Source organism: Primulina eburnea, chromosome 15 (genome assembly GCF_022965805.1).
Source record: "Primulina eburnea isolate SZY01 chromosome 15, ASM2296580v1, whole genome shotgun sequence".
Classification (NCBI taxonomy): domain Eukaryota; kingdom Viridiplantae; phylum Streptophyta; class Magnoliopsida; order Lamiales; family Gesneriaceae; genus Primulina; species Primulina eburnea.
In genome coordinates, this window is record NC_133115.1 from 23,811,281 (window position 1) to 23,837,537 (window position 26,257).

The 26,257-nt window shown below is 37.5% G+C and overlaps 1 protein-coding gene and 2 long non-coding RNA genes across 3 annotated transcripts; 1 reads left to right on the top strand and 2 right to left on the bottom strand.

Annotated features, from left to right (window-relative positions):
• The first annotated feature begins 3,134 nt into the window (after nt 1–3,134).
• On the top strand, nt 3,135–3,464 carry LOC140815568 (uncharacterized mitochondrial protein AtMg00860-like). Its single transcript, XM_073174647.1, has one exon. The coding sequence runs from the start codon at nt 3,135–3,137 to the stop codon at nt 3,462–3,464; it is 330 nt and encodes a 109-aa protein (XP_073030748.1).
• Nucleotides 3,465–12,210: 8,746 nt separating this feature from the next.
• LOC140814951 (uncharacterized) lies at nt 12,211–13,265 on the bottom strand. The gene is made up of 2 exons (XR_012114222.1): nt 13,174–13,265; nt 12,211–12,406 (listed from the first exon to the last, which is right to left on the bottom strand). It is a non-coding gene; the product is annotated as an uncharacterized lncRNA (long non-coding RNA).
• Nucleotides 13,266–17,869: 4,604 nt separating this feature from the next.
• LOC140815341 (uncharacterized) lies at nt 17,870–19,033 on the bottom strand. Its single transcript, XR_012114348.1, has 3 exons — nt 18,896–19,033; nt 18,147–18,811; nt 17,870–17,987 (listed from the first exon to the last, which is right to left on the bottom strand). It is a non-coding gene; the product is annotated as an uncharacterized lncRNA (long non-coding RNA).
• Nucleotides 19,034–26,257: the final 7,224 nt, after the last annotated feature.

Genomic DNA, 26,257 nt, shown 5'->3' on the forward strand with positions numbered 1-26,257 from the left:
CCTCGCAGTTGCTCGAACTGATCCATCATTTATTTTCCACATTAGCTTGATAGTTAAAGTTTTGAAATAAATATTTTGAGAACGATTTATTTTGGGATTTTATATTTTTGAAGTTTAGTTTTAATCACATTAATGGTTGACATAGGATTTTTGGTAATTGACGATTTATGGATTTTAAGCACTTGAGATTTTAAATGTTAAATTAATTTTTGGAGTTTGGAAATGTTTAGTATTTTAAATTGCAAGTTTAAAATTTTTCAAAAAAATAAAAATAAAAAATTATTAGGATTTTAAAGTTAAAAAGTAGTGGACGATTCAGTTGATATTAGAGCCAAGGATCCCTAAAGGGTTTTGTTAGTGCCACTCCGAGAAGCTCAAGAAGTCACGCCTCAAGTTTGTAAGTTTTTACTGCTTTAGATTTTATATGCTGAACTTTAAATGCTTTTATGAAACATGATATACGAGGTTAGATGCACGTTTTTCTTAAATGTTAAATGCATGTTGGTTACGTGGTATGAACGACTTGAACAGAGATGCCTATTAGACAAGATCTTCGCAGAGATAGTGAGGAAAGGAGGGAGGAGGATATTCCGCAGTCTCCACCTAATCAGGATGCTAGTGCTCGTGTGCTTGCTGGAATGGATCAATTACTAGAGCAGCATGTTGGGAATGATGCGAGTGTTCGACCCGAGGCAGTTTATAAGCGATTTAAGAGGATTCATCCCGTGGATTTTTCTGGCACTACTGATCCATTCGTGACTGAGGGATGAATTAGGTCATGGGAGGTGATTTTTAGGTATAGAGATATGGAGGACACTGACCGAGTTCGTTTACCATTTATTTGCTGAAAGGTGACGCTTCCTTATGGTTGGAGGGAGCAGAGCGAGGAGGGAATCTGGCGACTTTGATTTGGGAGGGCTTCAAGAGAGTATTCTAGGACAAGTATTTCACTACCGACGTTCGTTCGAGGTTGAAGAGAGTGTTCATGAGTCTCCGCCAAGGGGATCATTAGTTGCTGAGTTTGTCAGAAGTTTGATAGAGGCTGTCATTTTGTGCCCTTGATTGCAAATGATGCTGCAGAGAAGCTACGAAATTTCTTGGATGTTTTGAGGCCGACGATCCGTCGAGATGTTATGCTGACTGATCCTATTAACTATAATGTTGCTGTTGCTAAAGCCTTTCGAGCTGAGCAATCTCTGAAGGACTTTGACTGGGAGATGCGGCGCAGGAGGAACCGTGCCCAACAATCAAGTCAGCAGAACAAGAAGCCATTTACGAGACCACCGAGGCGGCCAGGACAACATAAATCGCAAGGACAACCACCTAAAGAAAACGTCCCAAAGACTGAGCAGAGGCCACTCTATAAAGAGTGTGATCGCCATCACTACGGAAAGTACATGTGAGGCACATACAAGTACTTTAAGTGCGAAGGAATAGGGCATAAGGCTCTGATTGCCCAAAGCTTAAGCAGCCCGCTATTGGAAGGGCTTACGTGATGCATGCAGAGCAAGCGGAGCCAGACACTATGCTTGTTATAGGCACTCCGATTATTTAGTCATTTTATATTGCTTTATTGCTTAAGATAAAAAGCATGAATGCTAATATTAAATCGAGATGTTGTGAACTTTATGATTTTGAATTGCATGTTTCAAACTCTGAGGTAAGGAATTGAATTTTGGCAAACATTAGCTATGGGGATCAAATTGTAGGAGATTCAAAAATTTAAGGGACTAGATTGTAATTTTTGAAAATTTATGAGGAAACTTTGATAAATTCGAAAATTATAAAGGGATAAAATGACAAAACATGGGCTAAATTACAAATTTTTGAAAAAGTCTAAGAGATAATTTGGCGAAAATTCAAAAATTCTTAGGATTAAATTACAAATTTTTGAAATTTGAAGGGGTCACTTTGCAATTTTCAAAATTCTAAGGGTTGAAATGCTAATATGGGAAACTTGAAGGGCCTAGATGATAGGAATTTCTGAATTTTATGACTTTACTCGAGTATAATGCAAATATTATCACAGGCAGAATTTTGTTAGCGGAGTCGCTACTTACGCTTTGCTAGATTCTGAAGCAACATATTCTTTCATATATGAATCCTTTGTGAAATGATTGGAAATCTTACCGGATGACGTAGAGTCAGGATTTAGAGTTACATTGCCTTCTGGGGAACATATGGTCTCTACAAGCATGGTTAGGGATGTGGAGCTCAAATTGCATAAGAATGTCGTTCGAGCAGACCTTATTGTATTGCCAATGGCCGAGTTTGACATTATTTTGGGCATGAATTGGCTCACACTGAAAAGGAGTTGCTATCAATTTTCAGCAAAGTTCTATATCTATTCGACCGCCCAAATTGAAATAATTCATCTTTGAGGTGGCACAAAATAATCAAATGCTCACATTATTTCATGCATTCGTGCAAAGAAGCTTATCCGGAGATGTTGTCAAGGTTTTCTTGCTAGTATTATATACATACCCAACATTGACAGTCGATCAATTGAAGATGTGGAAGTTGTCAAAGATTTTTCGGATGTTTCCTTGACGATGTTTTTGGCATCCCGCCCAAGAGAAATGTGGAATTTGCTATTGAGTTGATGTCTGGTACTGTGTCAATCTCTAAGCCACATTATCGCCTAGCACCTACTGGGATGAAAGAATTAAATGACCAAATTCAAGATCTTCTAGACAAGGGATTTATTTGCCCTGGTTTCTCTCCATGGGGCGCGTCAGTGTTGTTTGTGAAGAAAAATGATTGGACTATGGGACTGTGTATCGATTATAGGGAGCTGAATAGGGTAACAGTGAAGAATAAATATCTATTACCCCAAATCGAGGATTTGTTTGATCAAATGCAAGGAGCTTCGGTATGTTCAAATATAGATCTTCGTTCTAGATATCACCAGCTGAGAGTAAAAGAGGCGGATGTGCAAAAGATGACTTTCAAATGCGTTATGGTCATTTTGAGTTTTTAGTGATGCCGTTTGGACTGAATAATGCTCAGGTGAATGGGCGATCTTCATGGATCTCATGAATCGCGTATTTCAGCCGTACCTCGATCAGTTTATTATTGTTTTCATGGATGACATTTTAATATATTCCAAGAGCTGAGAAGAGCATGATCAGTACATGAAGAAGACCTTGCAAGTTTTACGAGATCGGAAATTATATGAAAAGTTCTGCAAGTACGAGTTTTGGCTAGAGAGGGTGACATTCTTTGGCCAGATCGTGTCAAGGGAAGGAATAGAAGTTGATTCATCTAAGGTCGAGTCAGTGAAAGACTGGACAATGCCTAAAAGTGTGGTCGAGTCAGTGAAAGAGTGGAAAGGGCCTAAAAGTGTAATGGAAGTTCGCCGTTTCTTAGGTTTAGTTGGCTCCTATCGCAAGTTCATAAAGGGTTTTTCAACCATTGCAGTACCTTTGACATCTTTGACGAAGAAGAATGCAAAATTTGTATAGGGACCAGAATGTCAAAATAGCCTTGATCAATTGAAGCAAGCACTCACTTCCGTGCCAATTCTAGCTATTCCGACAGAACAAGGGGATTATGTGTTATTTATCGATGCTTTGAATCGTGGACTTGGCGCAGTGCTCATGCAACACGATCAAGTCATAGAATATGCATCTAGATAGTTGAAAACCCACGAGAAAAATTATCCGACGCATGACCTTGAGCTTGCAGCAGTTGTATTCGCCTTAAAATTTGGAGGCACTACTTATATGTTGAAAAATGCAAGATCTTTACTGACCACAAAAGGCTCAAGTATTTCTTCACCAAAAAAGAGCTGAACACCCGACAAAGCTAATCTAGTTGCAGATGCTTTCAGTAAAAAATGGTCAGTCTTGACCCATTTGTCAGTGCAAAAACCTCTACAAACTGAAATTCAGAGGTTTGATCTTAAGTCTATGCTATGGGAAATACCCCTAATCTCGCCACTTTGACGGTACAACCTACTCTAGAAGAGAGAATTCGAGTCGGACAGCCTATTGATGAGCAACTGAAGAAATGGAGACAACGAGATGAATCAAAAGGCAGCATGTTATATTCAGTCGATGATGGCATTGTCAAATATCGAGGTCGACTATGGTTTCCTAGTAGAGATTCACTTAGAGTTGACATTATGACTGAAGCCCACAGTACCCGTTATTCTGTTCATCCCTGAAGTACAAAAATGTACAAGGACTTGCAACTTTCATATTGGTGACCGAGAATGAAATGAGATATTATGCGCTTCGTATCCAAATGCTTGAGGTGTCAAAAAGTGAAGGCAGAACATCAAAGACCAGCGGTAATGCTCCGACCACTTACCATTCCCAAGTGGAAGTGGGAGAACATTACTATGGACTTCGTGGTAGGATTGTCAAAGACGGTGAAAGGACTCAATGTAATTTGGGTAATAGTGGACCTTCTTACTAAGTCAGCACATCTCCAACCAGTAAAGAGGACTTTTTCTATGACACAATATGTGGAGCTATATATTCCAGATATAGTCAAACTGCATGGGAATCCCATCTTTATAGTGTTGGATAGAGAGACACGATTCATTTAATCATTCTGGAAGAGTATACATGCGGCCTTGGGAACCAAACTACTATTCAGTAACACATTTCATCCTTAGACAGATGGTCATTATGAGAGAGTCATACAAATTTTGGAGGATCTACTCCGAGCCTGCGTGATCGATTTCCAAGGGAGTTGAGAACCGAAACTACATCTAGTGGAGTTCACTTACAACAACGATGCTCCATACGAGGCACTATAAGGAAGGAAATGTAGATCGCCTATCCATTGGGACGAGGCAGGAGAAAGGGCTACGATGGGACCCGAGATAGTTCAGCACACCGCATAAATGGTTGCCAAGATCCGAGACAGAATGAAAACTGCTCAGAGTCGACAGAAAAGCTACGCAGACAAAAGAAGAAGAGATCTGGAATTTGCAGTAGGTGATCACGTATTTATAAAGATAGCACCTATGAAGGGTGTTATGAGATTTTGCAATAAAGACAAACTCAGTCCAAGATTCATCGGATCATTTTAGATACTCGAAAGAGTGGGAGGATTATCATATCGAGTGGTGTTGCCACCCGATCTCGCAGGAGTTCACAATGTCTTCCGTGTATCGATGCTTCACAAGTACATGTCAAACCCTTCACATGTACTGAACTTTGAGCCACTGCAGCTTACACCAAACCTGTCATACGAGGAGAGGCCTACTCAAATCTTGGGTAGACAAGAGAGAAGGCTGCGGAACAAGATGATAAAGATGGTCAAGGTAAAATGGCTAAATCACTCGGAGGAAGAAGCTACTTGAGAGACCGAGTCAGAGATGAGGAGTCATTACCCCGAATAATTCGGCAAGCCATAATTTTGCGGACAAAATTTTATTTAAGGGGGTGACGAATTGTAATGTCCAAAAGTCACATGCACTTCCCGTAGTGATGGCGATCGCACTCCTTGCAAAGTGGCTTCTCAGCAGACTTCGGGAAGTTTTATTTAGGTGGTTGTCCTTGTGGTTTGTATTGTCCTAGCCGCTTTGGTGGTCTCGTAAACGGCTTCTTGTTCTGCTGACTTGATTGCTGGGCACAGTTCCTCTTGCGCTGAATCTCCCAGTCAATATCATTCAGAGATTGCGCGGCTCCAAAAACTTTAGCAACGACAGTAGTATAGTCAATAGGATCAGTCAGCATCACATCTCGACATATTGTCGGCCTCGATCCATCCAAGAAGTGTCGTAACTTCTCTGCAGCATCATTGGCAATCAAGGGAAAAAAATGACAGCCTTTATCAAACCTCTGCACAAACTCAGCAACAGAAAATTCCCCCTGGCGGAGACTCATAAACTCTCTCTTCAACCTCGAATGAATGTCGGTAGTGAAATATTTATCATAGAATATCCTCTTGAAATCCTCCCAAAATAGAGTCTCTAGATTCACCCCTCGCTCCGCTTCTTCCCACCATAAGGAAGTGTCACCTTTCTGCAGATAGAAGGTACAACAAACTCTGTCAGCATCCACCATATCCATATGATTAAAAATCACCTCTAAAGATCTAATCCATCCCTCAGCCATGAATGGATCAGTAGTGCCAGAAAAATCTGCGGGATCCATCCTCATAAAACGCTCATAGACAGCTTCCGGTCGGACCCTCGCACCATTTCCCACGTGCTGCTCTAGTAAACGAGCCATACCAGCTAGTACACGGGCACTAGCATCCTGATTAGGTGGAGGCTGTAGAATATGTTCCTCCTGCCTATCCTTATTATCACTACGAAGAACCCATCTAGGAGGCATCTCTGTACAAATCGTCTATACCCCGTAACCAACATGCATTTAAAATTTTAAATGAAACATGCATCTAACCTCTATATCATGTGTCATAAATGCATTTAAAGTTCAACATATAAAATCTAAAGCTGTAAAAACTCACAGACTTGAGGCATGTCTTCTTGAGCTTCTCGGAGTGGCAGTAACACAATCCTTTAGGGATCCTTCGCTCTGATACCAACTGAAACGTCCAATACTTTTAAACCTTAATATCCTACTAAAATTTTCTTTTTTAAAAAAATTGAACACCAAACTCGGACTCCACAATTAAACTAACTTAATATTTCCATAATCCAAAATAATTAACATCTACAAATTTAAAGTGCATTAAATCCCTAAATTGTCAATTAACGAAAATTATATATCAACCACTAACATGATCAAAACTAGCTTCAAAATAAAGCATGAAAATCTCTAATTAATTTTACCAAAATCTTTAAAACTTTTAGTTTCTAGCTAATGAGAAAAATAATGTCCGTCGGGAGTGTACTGTTGGACTCAATCCACTCAAGCGTCAGCACCTCCCTCAATCTTATCCTCACATGCAACATTCAAACCTAGCGAGTCTAATGGATCAGCACGTTCTAAACATAAGTAACAAATAATATATATACAAGCACATGCATTAAAAATCATACTTTTATTCAAAATAAGCTAACATAAATTTGTAAGAATAGTTTAATCATAAATCGTCGAATCATAAAGCTTTTCAACATTTATCGTTTTGGGTGAAGTTTGATCCTTGAAAGTAGCTAGCTGTATCATGTAGTCGACCAATCAATCTTAACTCTCCATTGCGTATGGGGAGGGGCACTAGGCAACGACGTAAATTGAAATACGATCGTTGGGCTCCCTCTAGAGCCTTCTCCCGTAAACGGGCTCCTTCAGAGGACTTCTCCCTCACGATATTCCCAATAATAATATATCATATCCTTTCTGTCATAGTCAATTCACATCCTTCAAATTATTTTTCCTTTTCTTTGTAATTATAAAATATCGTGTCTTTTCCACATTCAAAAAATAGCATTTTAACAGTATGAATTGCACAGCTTTATCATAAATCATATCTCATATTTTCATCATAAACTTTTTAAAATATCATTTAGCATGCATTATGATTCTTCGAGACACTTCCAACCCTTTTTGTACTACCCTGGACGTGAAATGACCATTTTGCCCTTGGACCCTAAAATTCCCGATTTTGACATTTTCTTACTTTTAATGACTCGAGACTATCCCGAATAATTATATAAGCTTAAATTTGACTTTTAATGTTTTTATTTAACATAAAATCTAGAATTTTGATTTAGTTCCTTAATTACTAAACCGTGAATTGTTTAAATCCCGAATTAATTCAAAATTAAATATTTTAATCCCAAACTTTAAACATAAACTTTTCATACCTAAACTAACCTCGTAAACAATGAATCAACCCCCGCGGACCATGGTTCGAACCCTTCTTACTTCCTAAGCCTATCTCGAGCCCTAACCCTACGTTAGTCATGTTTCTTCTGCAAACCTCGAGCCATGCTCGAGCCTAGACCCTTATAAATACCTCCTGGACCCTAGCTGAACCAACCTGGACTAGTACACCTAGCCCATGCAAAATCCCAGGTGCAAGACACCTAGCTTCCCTCGCTTCCTTGCGCGATGAGGGGTCTAGCCATGCTAGGACTCCTCTCGGCTCTAGACACTGACTCCATGCACACCTCGCCATCCCTGGCCCGGCGCTAACCAGTCCGAGACCCTAATCCTTCATGTATAGCCGCACACACAAGCCCTAGTTTTCCCTAGGGTTTGCATGTGAGTCACCCTTGTCGAGCCAACCCTCCAGCCTACCTATGAATATTCCAAACCCTCCATCCACAGCCCCACAAGGCTTGGTCCCAACCCGGGCTGCTGCATCCCCTTGGCCGAGCCCACCATGAGCCAAAAACCTATGAAACCCTAGCCTCTAACCATCAGCCATACACGACTCACTTCTGCCCTTGTTCAAACCTCTTATTGTGCCTAAACGACACTCTTTCCATCCCCTAAACATCCTATGATTGCAACACGTCCCTTATAATTCATAGTATTTACAAATGAGTCGTAAAATCATTGAAACTTTAAAAATAATCATCAAAATGTTAAGAAATTTGTTTTCAAATATTTTTTATGATGAAATACATAAAACATGAATATTATGATTTGACTGGTGCATCAAAAGTATTTAGAAGCATGTCTTTACGTTTTAAAACGCTCGAATATGCGATCGTTGGAGTGGGTTGCGAAGGGACACAAATTGGCGGCAAAGGACTCTGAATTTTCTCTCCGAAAATCTCGAAATTTTGTGTGTGTGTGTTTGTGTGCTGTGAATTTTGGCTAATATGGAGTCCAAATAACCTACGATTTCTATTTAATATTTTCGAAATTTACATGTATAATGTATTATGGTTTTGGGCTTTTTGTTTAGGAATAATTGGGCCCTTCAATCATATGTAAATTTAGCCCAATAATACCTATTTAATTGTAAATAAATGTTTACAAAATTTGTTTTAAAAATTAATAATATTTGGGCTTTTAAAAGTCCTTCATTTGACCAAATCGGTTTCCAGAATAAAATCGCGCTCGTCTCGTAAAATAATCTGGAATATGCTATTTTTAGAAAAAATTAATCTTATTTAATCAAATTAATAAGCCTTGAAAATATTTATTGAAAAAAATATTTTATCTTGGCCGTCCTCGTCTTCTTTCCCCAACCTATTATAGAATATTTGGATAAAATCTTCAATTATCATGAAATAATGCATTCTAATTATTTAATCATGCAATTAGACATTCAATCATATAATATACATCAAGTAAGTATTTTAAATTAAATAAAATAATTAAGCAATTTAAATTATTTTCATACATGTGGTTTACGTGGGTTGTCTTTTTGGACGTTACATCTGGATACTGATAAAGTATTTAAGGTGAATGGACATCGATTGAAAGTGGTTCACGAGGATGAAAGCGTGTCCAACATGCTCGAAATTGAGTTGGCAAAACCTCACTATTCAGAAATTTAAAGGGACAGAAAATGTCGAGCATAATGAAAAAAAGTTGCGCTTTTGGGAGGTAACCCAAATTTTTTGTGATTATTTTTAATTTTAAATTTTTTCCTCTTCACCTTTTTTTTTTTTTTTTAAAAGGTTCAATTTCTGTTATGTTTGTGCAGAAGATATTCTTCTCGCAATGCGTGACCATGCTTAATAAGAATTCCATTTAAAAAATATTGGCCTTAACACAGTAGATGTCTTCTATCAAGACGTGACCACGCCTTCTCCTGATGTTACAACATGGGCAAACATAATTTTTTATTTTTTTTAAATAATAAAATAAAAGAATAAAATTTTTTTTATGCTATTTAACCAATTTTTTTTCCTTCTTTTCATTTCTCCCTTCAACTCCATCATCACACAATAACATCGCCGTCATCTTCTCGCAGCCCACATCGCAACAGCCCAACCACCGCGCCGTTCGCCAATCCTGTTCGTGGAGACCATTGCGCCGCCACCCCCATACCATCTTCTCGCACAATCGCCACTCCTTTTCTCACAACCACCGTAAACACAACACATAACCGACCATATTCTCCTAGCCATCTTCACGCACCAGCCACCACAGCGCCACTAGCAGCCACATGACTATCACCATCGCTTACCTCATCATGCACAGCCACTCCTACCTCGACAACGCTAGGACACAGACAACCGAACTATCAACCCATATTCTCAGTGATAGCTCTCATGATCCCCTCTCGTACTTCAGTATTTGAATTTACTAAGTGTTTTTCAATTATTTGCTTCATTGTTTGTTAGGTATCATTGTGTGATGTGTACTTACTTGATTTGATTGTTATTTGTAGATTATTGGTGGTTGATCGTAGTAGGAGAGTAGTGTGTGGTAGTAATCTTTGTTGATACAATGGGTAATGGTTCTTGTGAGTCACCAAAGAAAGTCTGTAACCCAAGGTTCTTCTTCAAGATCAGCTCAAGATCCTAACAAAACACCTTCACCAGGGTATAAAAGGGCTAGAACTATGAAATGGATGAATGTCCTACCACCCGCCAAATCTGATTTGAATGGAAACTTAACCTTCAAAAGAAGACTAAATAAGATAGAGATATTACACTGTGCCAGAAACAAATCATTTCCTGCAAGTATATTCATCACCCTACCTCGGAAGTTTTAAATATTAGAAAGGAATTGTTTGAGTTGATTAACAGTATTGGGTGGACGTCATATTTTTCTATTATTTTTCCTACTTCTATTAAACTTGTGCGAGAGTTTTGTGTGACTTTTGAATTTATAAAATCTAACAATTTAACACTCTCAAGCCCAGGGGTAGTTCGATTTTTCTTGATGGGAAATTCATTCATGTTCTCGATCACTAAATTGAATCTTGGTTTTGTTTTCTCACCGATGACTTTGCCAAAACTGGTGAGTATTTGAATAGTGCGTTTGATTTTCATGATAATTTATTCTCATTTCCCTCTATCGAGCAACTTCCACACAAAAAGACAACAACGCAAGTAAATCCAAATATCATTACCTACATAATCCAGCGTTGATGTACATTCATAGGTTCTTTGCTTTTACTTTTTCGGAACGAAAGAATTCTTTAGGTGTATTAACAAAAGCTGAAATTTTCTTTTTATGGTGTATGCAAAATCGAATGAAGGTAAATCCTGGCTATTGGTTGGTTTCTCAATTCGTTGACGTGGTAGCTCATAAACATCATTTGATTATTGGTTCTTTGAACATTGTGCTTTCCATTAACCTGAATTTGCATCACCTCGACGATAATGATCTTCATGTCACTTTTTCTATGCAACCTTTAGACTTGCATTGCTTAGAAAGTATGGGACTAATAGAATAGGTACATGGAATCTTTTTCTTTTGTCCTCCAGTTCCTTCAATGGCATGATCAAGCCACACCAACTCTGACGCAGACACCTCAGACGTGCCTTTTTTGAGGGCTCGTGCTCCTAATTAATTTTTAATTATCAAACAACTAGGATTTATTAGTGTAAACAGCGAAAGTGAGTAAAAATTTTCCATTTTGGGTCTACAGAAATTTCGGCATGACCTCCCCGTAAATAGGGCATAACAAAAATTCCAAAACAACACAACAAAAATTTATACTCGGAAATAGAGTCCCATAAAACAAACAGAATACCAATCGCACGCAGAGCCAGCTAGGCTCAATCACACCAAATAAGATCCAACACTCAATAATAAAACCATACAAATCCACGAGGCATCTCCTCGGCAAATGACTCAATATATATAGTATAAATAAATATCTGGGGACTCCCAACCCAAACCGACTCACTGGGCTCCACTGGAAGACGCTCCACCAGCTGCATCAGAACCACCTATATAACCTGCAATGGAATCACAAAACAAACCACAGCAGCCCCAAGGGACAAGGGTCAAACCCCACCACGAAGATCATATAAATTACAGCATAAATAAATGACATGTAATGAAATCGATACAATGCAATACATGTGGGGTACCAATATTTGTGGGTATCAAACTGGATTCAAAGAAACGATAACAACAATTGTGGCCACATGTGCTAGGTGTGACACGTGTAAAATACGCCCTCGGCCCTGCACATCTGCGTCAGGGGTGTCAGTCTACAGAATTGCTTGGCCCTTTTGCTAGTCATTAGAGGTGTGACGCTTAAACATCCTCGGCTTTGATGTCTAAATAACTCATCCAAGAGTAAACAAAAATATCGGAAACAACAGAGTCATGGCTCGATATGAATGCATTCTCAACAATGCATATAAATCCACAGATTATTCCAATATATTTAAAAATCATATTTATTTCAAGAAATGAGGAATAATCTTAAAAATGCATCCAAACAACACAAATAGCACATGAACACATAATATACATAGAATCAATCAATTCACATCAATTAAATTACACGTCGTTACAGATGCTGTAAGGAATCAATCAATCTATACCTTAACCTTCAAATTAAATTACCACGATAACTTATGAACTCGTTGGTGCTTCCTGGCTACTAAAACCTATGGTAAAAAATGTGCACTTATCACACTTGGCTGGAAACCTAACTCAAAATCCCATATTTCATCAGCATACATCAGAAATAAATTATTCCATCTCGACAATGAAAAACGACCAAAACCAGAAACCAAGAGAAATAAGTTATGTGACAGATTTAAGTTCGACACTTATGAGTATAAAATTCATATCTAACCATCATTGGCTCAATTCCATATCCATCAATTGGAAATGAAAGACAACTCAAATATTAAGTTATAAAAATGAAATCATTTCCAGAATCTCAATAGATAAATCCCAGAATTATCAAGAAGACGCTACTACATATGCAATTCATGGTGGAAATCTGTAACTGAGCAGTTTCTGCAAAATGAGCATAACTATTTCAATACTTAATGGCATTTAACGATTCTTATATCATTACAAAGACAACACATAGCTTTACAACTTTTATTTGAATCAAAGTCCAGAATCCAAATGAATATAGGTCATAAACCCGAATTACGGTACCTATTCTACGTTGCTCCAACACAGAATTCCATTTTGACACATTTTGGTAGAAAAATAATATCAAATCTGTTTTAATTTGAATTCCATTTTTTCAGCGGCTACAGAAAGCTAACACATAGATATATAAGTTCTATTTGAACCACAAGTCAAGAATCTTAGTGCACAACACAGACAAACCCGAAAATCAGAAGCCAAATCTGTAATTCGAAACAGAACTAACATCTACCATGAAACAAATTGAAAACCTAGGCTTAGGGATTACCTTCAAAAGCTTCCTATGAACTGAGATGAAGCCAGAATCGGCCTTTACACACTCTAAGGAACCAAGAAAAATGGTTAGCAAGAAGCTGGAAAATGAAGCCATAGCTTGACAGAAACATGGTAGCAGTAGGAACAAGCTTTTCTACAATGATTATAGGCAAGGAGAGCCGAGTAACTACTGGACTTACTTGGGTGAACTCCAGCGACCTTCTAACTGGCAGCAAGGGGCGGCGAGAAGCTTCTCACGATGGAGAAGATAATGGATGCAAGTAGAAGATGCGAGAAGCTTGAGGAGGAAATGAATTGGGCTTGAGGAAAATGAACTTCCTTCTCACGTAACACATATATATACACGTATCCAATGGTTTAGCCCAACTTCTAGAATGTGACTCAGTTCAAGTATTACAACTCTCGAGCTATAAAACTCCGATACGTATTTAATATCTTCTAAAATTCCGATATTTTCTAATACATATTCTTAACACACAATTAAATTTATTTGACTAAGTTGTTTTAATATAGCACTTTAAAATAATTATTTCTAATTCTTTTCATTAATAATTAAATTCGGGTTCTCACACCTTTGGACTTTGAACCTCCATCACACAAATGAACAGTGATACAATTGAATATTGAAGTCCCCTTGAATCAGAATTTGTTAATATTGAATTCTTCATTTAATTCAATTCACTTGATTGATTAAATTCTTGTTTTAAATTTATTATTTCTCCTAGCTTGTTAATTTTTATCTTAATGTTCCAAAAGAAATAAATCATTTTTTCCTTGTGGATTTTACCCTACTCACCATTATACTCTTTATATTTGGAAGTAGGAATTTAAATTTGATGGCTAAATGAAGTCACGTCAATAATTGTGAATTCATTATAATTTTGATCGATAATGAAACAAAGCTGGTATATCGAAACACAAACCTCGTTCAAATAATGAAAAATAAAAATTTCGAATGACAAAATTTTCCACTGATCAATATTTTGCAGCTTCTAATTTTGTGAATTCCTCCAGTAAAACAGGTCATTCCACTCTCCTCACTTAATTAGCAGTTAAGCTGAGTTTCATAATTTCCATTACATAGAATTAATTTATAAATTATTTTATAAGCAATTTTTTTTATCTACATCAAACTATCTTGAACTTGACTATCTCAACGGGAACATACAATACTTGTGTGACTCTCCATAGTTCATAGATATAGCTAGCTGGTGTTCACAACTTCATGTGATCCGGAATGAAATTTGTTCATATTCGGGTTACCCTAATTAGCTTCATTATTTTCATCATTTCTTTGATCAAGAACCTCAGAACTCAAGTTTGATGATACTCATCAGATCAAGGTAAAAGAGTCTACTAGCATCGCCTCATGATCTCCTAGGTATTACCGATATTGAGACGTCCACTACTCGTTTCTTTAAAATATTTTAGAATTTTTTTTTTCCTTTCTTACAATACTTCGGCCAAACCATACTGTGTTTGCACAATTTAAAATAAACTCACCGACTAATTATTTGAAAATCCAAAACGCAGTGCAAAACACAAAATGGTAGGATGTCAACCAAACCTAAAACTAGTATTTTTCAAAATAAAGTGTAAGAGTCTTAAATCCTCTCAAAACTACTCAAAAGCAAAAAAAATCATAAAATCTTTAAAATCATACTAATGCGGAAAAACTAACAAAGGTCCTCAGGTTATGTGCGCCATCAGTTCAACTAGTTCAGCCATCAAGTCCTCCAACATCATCAAAATCATGCTCACCTGCATCTATCACACCTAGTGAGTCCAACGAATCAGCAAACCTTAACCGCTATAAAAAGTAATACATAAACATTCACACGCGATAGTGAAACTATTTTTAATAAAAATAGCTTTTCATGAACATACATAAACTTTGAACCTATTTCCTTTCATCATATCATTTTCCTTTCATCATAAACATATACATATACATGTCCTTTAAGGTGAATTCCATTCATTAATGTGACCATTCTTTCATTCTTCGGTCGATTGATCAATCTCAGCTGTAACAATGGTACCAGGCGACGAGACAACATTAACCACTTTTTCGTAATGTTCCTTGGGTTATGGTCGGCGGGGACATCATCGACACTCTCACCCATCAATTGAGTCTTGGTATTACATATCACTATATCCTTTCGATGGAAATTCAGTCGTTGGGTTCCCATGGGGCTTTGTCCCATAAACGGGTTCCACTGGGGCTTCGTCCACACGAATCCCCATTTCCTTTGCCTTCACAATTAAATAACTTATTTCAAACATTTTTCCTTGTTTCCATCACTTTATAAAAATAAATGCAATAATATTCATTTTTTTTAAACTAAACATACAACACCTCTTTCAACACTTACCGTTTTGCATCATAAAATTCCATAAACTTTTAACATAAACATTTAACATTCATTACAGCATTCAGGGCACTGCCAGAATGTCTAACATTTTTCAAGTGTAAAATGACATTTTTACCCCTGAAACCCGAACTTTACCAATTTATCCTTAGACCTTAAAACGGCGACTCGAATCTATCCAAACATAACATAACACCTTAAAGTACACCCATCAACATTTCATTGACGTAATATTAAGCTCCTCGAATAATTTTCCATTTTGTTTTACAACTTAAAAGCACGTCTCAGTTTTAATCCGAGTCGACTTCAAACTTAACAAAACTTGAATCATAGCTTATTTACACCTAATCAATCCTTATGAAACCCAAATCAAGCCATTTAAAACCTTTGATCAAGCCTAGAACATTGATGGAAAATTCTCCCCTTGTTTCGAAACCCTAGCTTGAACAAACCCTCAACGCCTTCAACCATAGCCCATGGCCGACCCAACCAGAACCTAGTGGACCATCCTAGGACCTAGATCAAAGCCTAGACGAGCTACAAGACCACGCCCTACAGCCCTTGCATGACTAACCCTAAACCCGCAGCCTCTACATGATGTGTGTGTCCTTAAGCTCAAGACTTCAGCCCTTCCCTTGTACTAACCGCCCCTTGATCCATCTAAGGCCATGAATCAACCCTCTTAGGAACCTTAACACTTCCCTATAGCAGCTGGTGGCCGCACCCATAGAGGAAGCCCAAAACAAAACCCTAGGTTTCTTAAATCCCAAGTTTTTGTCCAGCCTTCTACCCTTGATGTGCAGCCATTAACTATGTTTCTATGGACCCTTAAACATATTGAAAAACTTCCCCCTTCATAACCCTATCCTGGCAGCCCCTTTGTGCCTCATAAACATGAATATTTGTGCAAGAAAAACAATAATTTACTATGCAGATGCAATAAAAACGAAAATAATAGAAAGTGCATCATATTTTTCACGAAAACATGTAGTAACACATATAATATGGTATGAACGATGAATTAATGAAGATTAAGGTGTGACTTTGCGTATTTCACGCATGAAAACAATTTGAGATGCGAGGTACGTTGGCTACAGGGGACTGGAACTTGCTGCGTTTTATACAAAACTCACGTGATTTTCCTTGAAAGTGTGGTGTGGTGTGTGAACATGTAAGCTGCTGATGGAGGATTCCTAGTGTTCTAGGAGGTGAAACGTGTAAACTCTAGGGCTTGAAAGCTTCAAATTTGATATAAATAATTTGTGTGGTAATCTAGGCCCAATAACTTAGTATAATAGGCCCATTATATAGTAGAAAAAATATTTTGTTTATGAAATTATTTTTAAAATATTAGCCGAGTTCCTAAAAAGTCCTTATTTTTGTCAAAAATCAATTACCGGTTTAAAATATGACTCGACGCGTAAAAACAACTCAAAAATTGTCATTTTTGAAATAACACCTTAAATATACCATATATTAAATAATTAAAAATTATCATTTAATAAAAATATTTTTCCTTTATGGTCTCCAGTCTCCGTTCCACGATCAAATCTCGAATAACCCTTAAAACACGGTTTTATGCATTCTAATATAAAACCCTATTTTAAATATATAAACATGCCTACCTCATTTAGTTGCAATTAAATAATTCAATTAGTCATTTCTCATTTTTCCTAGATTTGCATGCAGTTGAATTACGTTATCGCATTTTGGACCTTACAGATATTGCCTATAAGAATTTTAAGTTATCTTTAACGTACAATATTGTCCCTTCAACTAATATATCCCGATCAAATCTACATTCATAGTTATATCTAGAGTTTCAAATGAATTTAAAAACAATGTAATGTATCTTTGAGTAATAATAGTGACAGTCTGTGTGCAACTAAGGAAGCGTTTTTCCAAAATGCACATGTGTTGCTCTAACTAGATATTTCTTGCACTATGAACTGATCAGATCACATAAGAACATATTTTAACATATTCCAGGAAGTTAAAGGTTTGTCAGGGCCCATGCTCTTAATTAATATTTAATTACCAAACAACAAGGATAAAATGGGGTAAACAGCGAAAACGAGATTAAAATGTTCGTTTGGGCCTACAGAAATTTCGGCATAACCTCCCCATAAGTAGGACATCCCAAAAATTTCAAAACACAACAACATCAATATACGCTTTAAAATAACAACAAGTTCACAATCAACCAAACAAATATCCTACAGCTGCACTGGCCAATACTAGACACAACATATCACAAATAAAATCCAAACAACATAAAAACATCATCATACAGAGATACACATGACATCTCCCTGGCAAAAATTTATCAAACCAATATAATATATAGATATCTGGGAACTTTGACACAAACCAACTGACTACTGGGTACCACTCACTAACTCTCCACCAGATGCGTCAAATCCCCTGGAATGACCTCCTATGGCATCAAAAACAACCACAACATAAAAAGAAAACCGGGGTCGGACCCCAGTACGACAAACAAGTAAAATCACGGCGTATATAAAAGACATGTAATAATACCAAGTAAAGGCAATGACATGTGATGCATGAATGTTAACAATGGAATAACGGATACCAAATGGAGTCCAAACGAATAGCATCATCAATAGTAACATTGGCCACCAGTGTCAGGAATGCAGCATCAAATCGCCGCTCGTCCATGCACGTAGCATCGAGAATGCAAGTAGCTAAGTCGCTCATCCCTAGCTGTCATTCGTGAATGTAGCTAATCCTAACACACTTGTCCCTCTGATGCCTCAATATATCTCAACAAAATCAACATAAATCGTCATAAAAGGAGTCAAGGCTCTATATGTTAATCCAACACAATTTATGCATGAATGAAACAGAATAAACATTCAAGCCACATAATAGCAAACAACATTCACCGAATATTCTTAAACGTCAATATAAGGGTCATAATAATATAGGTTTGAGCGTACCTCAACTACAACTTATAATACCACAATAATTTCTTAAGGACTTCCTGATGAACTCGTCCAAAGATATAACCTACAATATAAATTCGCTATACACTTCAATATAATTCATTCCAACTTACTAAAACAATTTAAATCGGAGCGGTTAAAATTCAAATTCCAGGCAGCCAACAAAGCCCGTTTAGAATCTGAAATTCCAAGATTAATACCTCAAGAATCAAGGCTAAAATGCACAACGGTGATCTCGCGAAGGTGGCTCGTCGGAAAGTCGTTGGAAACACTGTTCACAGTCAGAAACAAGCTGGAAAAATAAGGAAAAGCTTAATACTTCACTTATACAAACTGATCCACCAATATCAACCAATAATCGAAGACAAAACCTTACCTAAAACTGAATCAAAGTCTAAGTGCATAGCTGTTGGAAAACAAGCCGATCGAGCTCAATAACTTCCTATTCATGGCAGGAAAGAAGCTAATAGAATGGAGGAAAAAAGTTGCTATCTGCTGTACTACTCTCCGACCACCGGTAGTGCTGCGCGAAAATGGAGAAACATGAAGAAAAAGGGCGACGGGGTGCAAGGCAGAGGATGAGCTTTTCTGGATTTGAGCGATCTGCTATTCTTTTATTTTCTCAAATGGGTTGGTTTATATAACTAAATGGAAATGGGCTAGGTCTATTATAGGTATTGGGCCTCACATTCTCCCCCACTAATAATAGATTTCGTCCTCGAAATCTAACATACACAGCACTGATATCTAAAACATTACGACTTGTAATACATAGAAAATTCAGAATACATCGCGTAATTCATTACATTCTCAAACAAATGAGGCCATTCTTGTTCCATCTTTGCCTCTAATTCCCTTGTAGATTATTCTCTTCGATGTCTACTCCATTGTACCAAAACCAATGGAATCGTCTTGCTCCTGAGTTGTTTTTCCTTGCGGTCCAAAATTTGCACTGGATGTTCAGCATAGCTAAGGGAATTTTCCAACTACACATCCTCAACATTCAAGATATGAGACAGATCTGGCTCATATTTCCGCAACATAGATACATGAAACACATTATGTATCAAAGACAAACTCAGCAGAAAGTCTAAACGATAAGCCAATGTGCCAATCCTCTCAACAATCACATACGGACCAATACAACGTGGAGCTAATTTCCCTTTATGTCCAAATCTCATAGTACCCCGGAATGGTGATACTTTCAAGAAAACATAATCTCCCACTTTTAATTCTAAAGGTATACGCTTTTTATTAGCATAACTGGCTTGACGATCCTGGGCTGCTTTTATCCTTTTACTGATCAATTCAACTTTATCTTTCATTTCTTGAATAAATTATGGTTTTGACATCTGTCTTTCTCCTACATCTTCCCAACATGTCGGCGATCTAAACTTTCTTCCATACAAAGATTCAAATGGTGCCAACCGATTGTTGCCTGGAAACTATTATTGTAAGAGAATTCAACCAAAGAAAATGATTCTTACCAACCACCTTTGAAATCCATCACTACTGCCTGTAACCCGTCTTCAAGCATTTGAATGGTTCTTTGTGACTGACCATCTGTCTGTGGGTGATAGGCAGTGCTCATAGCCAACTTTGAACCCAAAACTGATTGAAAACTTCCAAAAAACTTCAAAGTAAACCTTGGATCACGATCAGACACTATGGTTACTGGCACACCATGCAATCTCACTATATGATCAATGTACAGTTTCGCCATTTTCATATAAGTACAAGTACGATCATATGGAAATAAATTGAGCTGATTTAGACAATCTATCAACAATCACCCAAATCGCATCACAACCACGATTAGAACGAGGTAAATGTGTCACAAAATTCATAGCAATGTGCTCCCAGTTCCACTGCGGCATTTCAAAACTATGTAACATTCCACCAGGTCTAATTCTCTCGGCTTTAACTTGTTGACACGTTAAACATTTAGCCACAAAATGATAAATATCTTTTTTCATACCTTCCCACAGTAATGAGCTCTCAAGGTATGACACATCTGTCAAATTCTTGGATGAATACTGTGTCGACTACAATTTGCTTCCCGTAGTATAGCTTCTTTCAAATCTCTCACATTAGGAACCACTAGTCTACCATTAAAGCGTAGACTACCATCTGAGGCAACACTAAACTTTTTAGTCTGACCTGTTCGAGACAATTCTTTTAATCTATGGATATGCGGATCGGTCTTCTGTGCTGCTTTGATGCTGGATAAAATCTATGGATAAACTTGAATAGATGACACTATAAAGTAGTCTCCACTGATCTGATAAGTCCATCCTGAAGTTCCCAAGTACTCGTGAACTTTAGAGATAGTCAAAGATGTCAGTATAGCATTCTGAACTTTCCTGCTGATGGAATCTGCAACAAGATTCATTTGACCTGGTCGATATTGAATCTCACAATCAAAGTATTTAAGAAACTCCATCCATCGACGTTTTCTCATGCTCAAGTCAGGCTGTGTGAGAATATATTTAAGACTTTTGTGATCCGAATAAATCACAAACTGCTCACCGTACAGATAATGACGCCATAACTTCAATGCAAACACAATAGCAGCCAAATCTAAGTCATGAACTGGATATTGAGTCTCATGTGGCTTCAACTGACGAGAAGCATGTGCAATCATTCGCCCATTTTGCATGAAAACACAACCAAGTCCGTGTAGAGATGCATCTGAACAAACAACATATCCACCGGAGCCTGATGGCAAAGCCAGCACTGGAGCTGTTATCAATTTTTCCTTCAAAGTCTGAAAACTTGACTCACATTCATCAGTCCACACAAAATGTTTTGCGTTAATTGAGTCATAGGCCTTGCTATAATAGAAAATCCTTCAATAAAACGCCTATAATATCCTGTTAATCCCAAGAAACTACGAATATCGGAAATATTCATCGATGTTGGCCAATTGATAACAGCTTCAACTTTACTAGGATCCACTGATACTCCTTGAGCTGATATAACATGACCCAGAAATACTACTATGTTTGGCCAGAATTCACATTTAGAAAATTTTGCATACAATTGCGCTGCTCTGAGTGTCTGGAAGACTAACCTTAAATGTTCTCGATGCTCCTTCTTTGTTTTTGAATAAATAAGAATGTCATCTATAAAGACAATAACAAACCTTTATATAAATTATCGAAAAACACGATTCATGAAATCCATAAAAATCGCAGGAGCATTAGTCAATCCAAAAGGCATGACCAAATATTCATAATGCCCATAGCGTGTTCGAAATGCTGTCATCGGAACATCTTCCTTTCGAACCATAAGCTATTGGTAGCCAGAACGAAGATCGATATTTCAATACACTGATGTACCCTGCAACTGATCAAACAAGTCATCGATACGCGGCAGAGGATACTTATTCTTCACAGTAGCTTTGTTCAACTGCCTGTGCACATTCTCATCGTTCCGTCTTTCTTCTTTACAAACAATACCGGGGCTCCCCAAGGTGGCATACTTGGTCTAATATACCCTTTTTCCAGTGAGTATTTGAAACGTCTGCTTATTCGTTTTCTTAAAAAGTACTAGTAAATTTTTTTTTCAAAACCTCACATAGCATCGGCCGAACCATGAAATATTTTTGACATAATTTTAAAGATAAACATCCAACTGCCATTTACAAATCCAAAGGAAAATATTTTAAAGCATAACATCGACAAAAATTTTGCCAACCTAAAAAAATTATTTGAAAATTATAGCCCATACTATAACCTCTCAAAAATCTCTCATAACATAAATAAAAGACATAAAAATATCTTTAACAGTACTTAAAATCATAAATAATAACTAGTGCGGAAAACTAGCGTCGGTCCTCGGGTTATGTGCACCTTCAGTCCAGTCAATTCAACCATCAAGACATCCATTATCATTTTCATAATCAATATCACCTGCATCAATCACACCTAATGAGTCTAAAGACTCAACACGTCATATTCTTGATAACGAGTAATACATAATACATTTAACAAATAACATTGAAAAATACTTGTACTTAAAATATCGTTTTCATGAAGATGCATAAACTTTAAACATAAACGTTTTCGTAAACATTTTCATGATGCATAAAATTTTAAATAAAAAAATTTTCGTAATCTTATGCATAAACATTTTCATATAAACATAAACATATTCATATTCTTATCCATATTCATATTCATATTAAAATATTCATATTCATGTTCATGTATGTTAAATTCAGATCGTGATTGTGACTCGTATTCTTAAACGTATAGGGCGATGGATCCATCTAAAGAAAATCACAGTACTGGACGGCAAGGACACCAGCAACACTCTCACCAGTCAACTGGGCCTTGGCCTACGTATTAACATATTCGTATTCGTATCATGTATTCGTATTCGTATTCGTATCCGTATCCAAGGAAACACGATCGTCGGGCTCCCACTGGGACCATGACCTTCACGATATCTCCAACATATCATCGTGTTAGTCACAATCTCTTCACATCCTTCAACATATTATCATTACTTAATAAAAATCATGCATTTAACATTTTTCATTTTAAACCAAGCATGCAACATGTCTTTTAATGTTATCGTTTCATCATAAAAATCCATAGACATTTAAAATGACCATTTTAACATTTAAAATCATAAAATAATCATTTTAACTTGTAAACATTCATAGACATTAAAAATAATCATATTAGCATATAAAACATCAAATAGGGCACTGCCATGACGTTTACTAATTTTTCGGTGTAAAAAGACCGTTTTACCCCTAGACGTAAAATTTCCCGTTTTAGACATTTTCTTAATTTCATTGACACTAACATGTCCCAAATTAAATAAGTCGTATTACTGCGTTTTAATCCCGAATTAAACCAAAACTTAAAATAAATTCCCAAATTAAAAAATTAGGCTTCTAATAATTATTTAAGCTTACACCTAAATTTTCATAATTTTATGAAGCTTAAAACTATACTTTCCAATTAACTCGTTAATTAGTGTTTCGTGCGACGATTAAATCCCGAATAAATCCAAAACCCGTTATTTTGATCCCAAATTTTAAACATAATATTTTTATTATTTATTCTACCCTTCCAAGTCATGAGCCACACCCGTGGACCCATGGATTCAATTTTAGCTTTATTATTTTCGTTTTTTGACATCTTATCGAACACACCGAGCCATCTCCTAATTTACTCGAGCCATGCCCGAGCCACCTTGAGCCAAAACCTAGCCAACTCATCTAGGCACCCTTCTGGGCCATTAGAACCCATTGGACATGACCCTAAGCTCCAAAACCGAAGCAACACCTAAGCAGCCCAAAAACCCACCTAGGCACCCTTGAGCACACGAGACATACATGCTTCTAACCAATTCATGCTTAAACCGACTCGAACCGGACCCGAACCAGGCCCTAGAAGTTACCCTTAGACCAAATTAAGACCATGGCTAAGTCACTTTTTACTCAGAACCAGCACCTAAGTCCCGAAAATCAGAAACGTTACAGCCCCTCATGTGAGGCCAATTTCTGTGCAGCTTTCGAGTTTCTAGTTCCAGCGCTCTACCCGACCATCCAGCCCATGAACCACCACCACAAGACTCACCCTATGACCCTAAGGCACTACCATAACCACTGCCCCAGGCCCTGGAACGACCCAAGCCCCTAAAACCGAAACCACAAATAGCTGTAGAAACACAGCCGAGAAGACCCACTTGGCAAGGGCTCTTGTTTTCTTGCTTAGCCACCTAAACAACGGACCAGACCCTCAAGCACCCTCCTAGGACCCTAAATAGTCGACCTAGCCCAGCCCATAGCCCCCTGGCCGAGCCTTTCCTCCCTGCACAAGCAACAACACCCTGAACATGATTTCCCTTGGGCTCTCGGGTGGAGTCCTAGCTTGCTAGGACTCCTCCCCAGCCCCTGCTTTTCGAGTCCTAGCATGGCTAGGACTCTTCCCTTGGCTCAACCACGTCCCTATCTAGCCCTGGTACCAAGCCGAACCGAAGCCCAGCCACAAAACCCAACAGTCGAACCCCTAAGCTCACAAACCATACCAGAATTCAGTCCAGCTTGTTTAATTCACGTGTGCAGCATTATGGTGATGTTCTAGGGCACTAAACTCATATAAAACAATGCTTGATCATAACCTATATCATGGCAGCCCCTTTGCACATACAAAACATGATTTTTGAAATAAAAAACACAAGTTTAAAACACATATGCATGAAGTTACGAAAATTCAACGTGTGTGCCATGTTTTTCCTCAAAAATTATGCAAAAACAATTACTATGGTGTGATGACGAGTAAAGGAGAATATGGAGTGCTTTTGCGTTTTAAACGCACAAAAAACCGTTGACGATTGCGAAGAACGGCGTCAAGACGTTGGTTTTGAACTTTTTTTTCTTAAGCTTCTACCGAAAATTTCTTGTACTTTGTTGTGTGTGTGTGTTTTCGTGTCTTGAAGAATTTTGGTGTGTGCAAGAGGCCACAAGTGGCGTGTGATTTGAGGTGAAGAATTCAGAAAAGTGGGCGTGTAGGTGTGAGGGTTTGGGGATGTTTTAACATATTTAAACACCAATTAAATCACTAATTAAGGCTTAGGCCTATTAAGAAAAATTTAGGCCCATTAGTCTTGATTAGAATTTAATTAAAATATTAAAAATAGTTTGGTAAAATAAGTTTGTGAGGCCAAAACATTTGCATTTTTGTTGAAAAACCAACACCGATAAAATTTACGTCCCGACGTATAAAATCACATCAAAACCCCATATTTTTAAAAATAAGAAAAATCAACACCCTTAATTTAAATAATTAAAAACAAATGACCCAGAAAAACATTTTCTATTCTTCAGCCCTCGGTCTCCGTTCCTCGATCGCAACTCGAATAACCTTTAAAATTACATTTTAATGCAACCATGTATAAAAATATATTTCCAACATGCAAATATGCATAACATAATTAATCCATGCAATTAAAACCATTAATTGAAATGCACAAGAAATTTAATAATTTGCGCATGTGGTTTGCGTGGACCTTTAAATTTTCGAGGCGTTACAGTATTGCAATTGCTCTTTGAGTTCTTTCAATTCCGCTAGAGCCAAACGTTATGGTGCTTTAGAAATAGGATTTGTCCTGGACACCAACTCGGTATAGTGGTGCACCCACTGGCATCGGCACATTACCTCCAAAACTCGGAGGAAAACATGGTTGAACTGACTGTGGTTATGCAAAAAGTAGACTTGTCTCCACATTCTTGGCTTTATCTACATCATCGGCATAATTAACAGGCGCTCCAGCTACTACTAAAGTAAAAATGGTTCGATTCAATCCTTGCATAAAATGCGATAGCTCGTTCCGATCACTGCTAGCAACATGAGGAACATAGGCAAGAAGCGCTGAAAATTGAGAGGCATACTCCACTACAGTCGTGTTACATTGATTCAATCTATTGAATTCAGCTTCCTTGGCCGAATAATATGAAGGCGGTGAATATTCTCGAGCAAACTGAGCGGAAAATACATCCCAAGTAACTCTTTCACCTGATTTTTCAGGGCTTGCTCAGTAGTTTCCCACCATAACTGAGCTCGGTCTTTTAGTTGACAAATAGCCAACTTAAGCTGCAAATCAGGAGTGTACTCCAATATATTAAACAAATGCTTCATACTTTTTAACCATGCTACAACTTTCTTACCATCTTCATTTCCAAAGAATCGAGGGGGACGCATGTTCTGAAATCGAGATA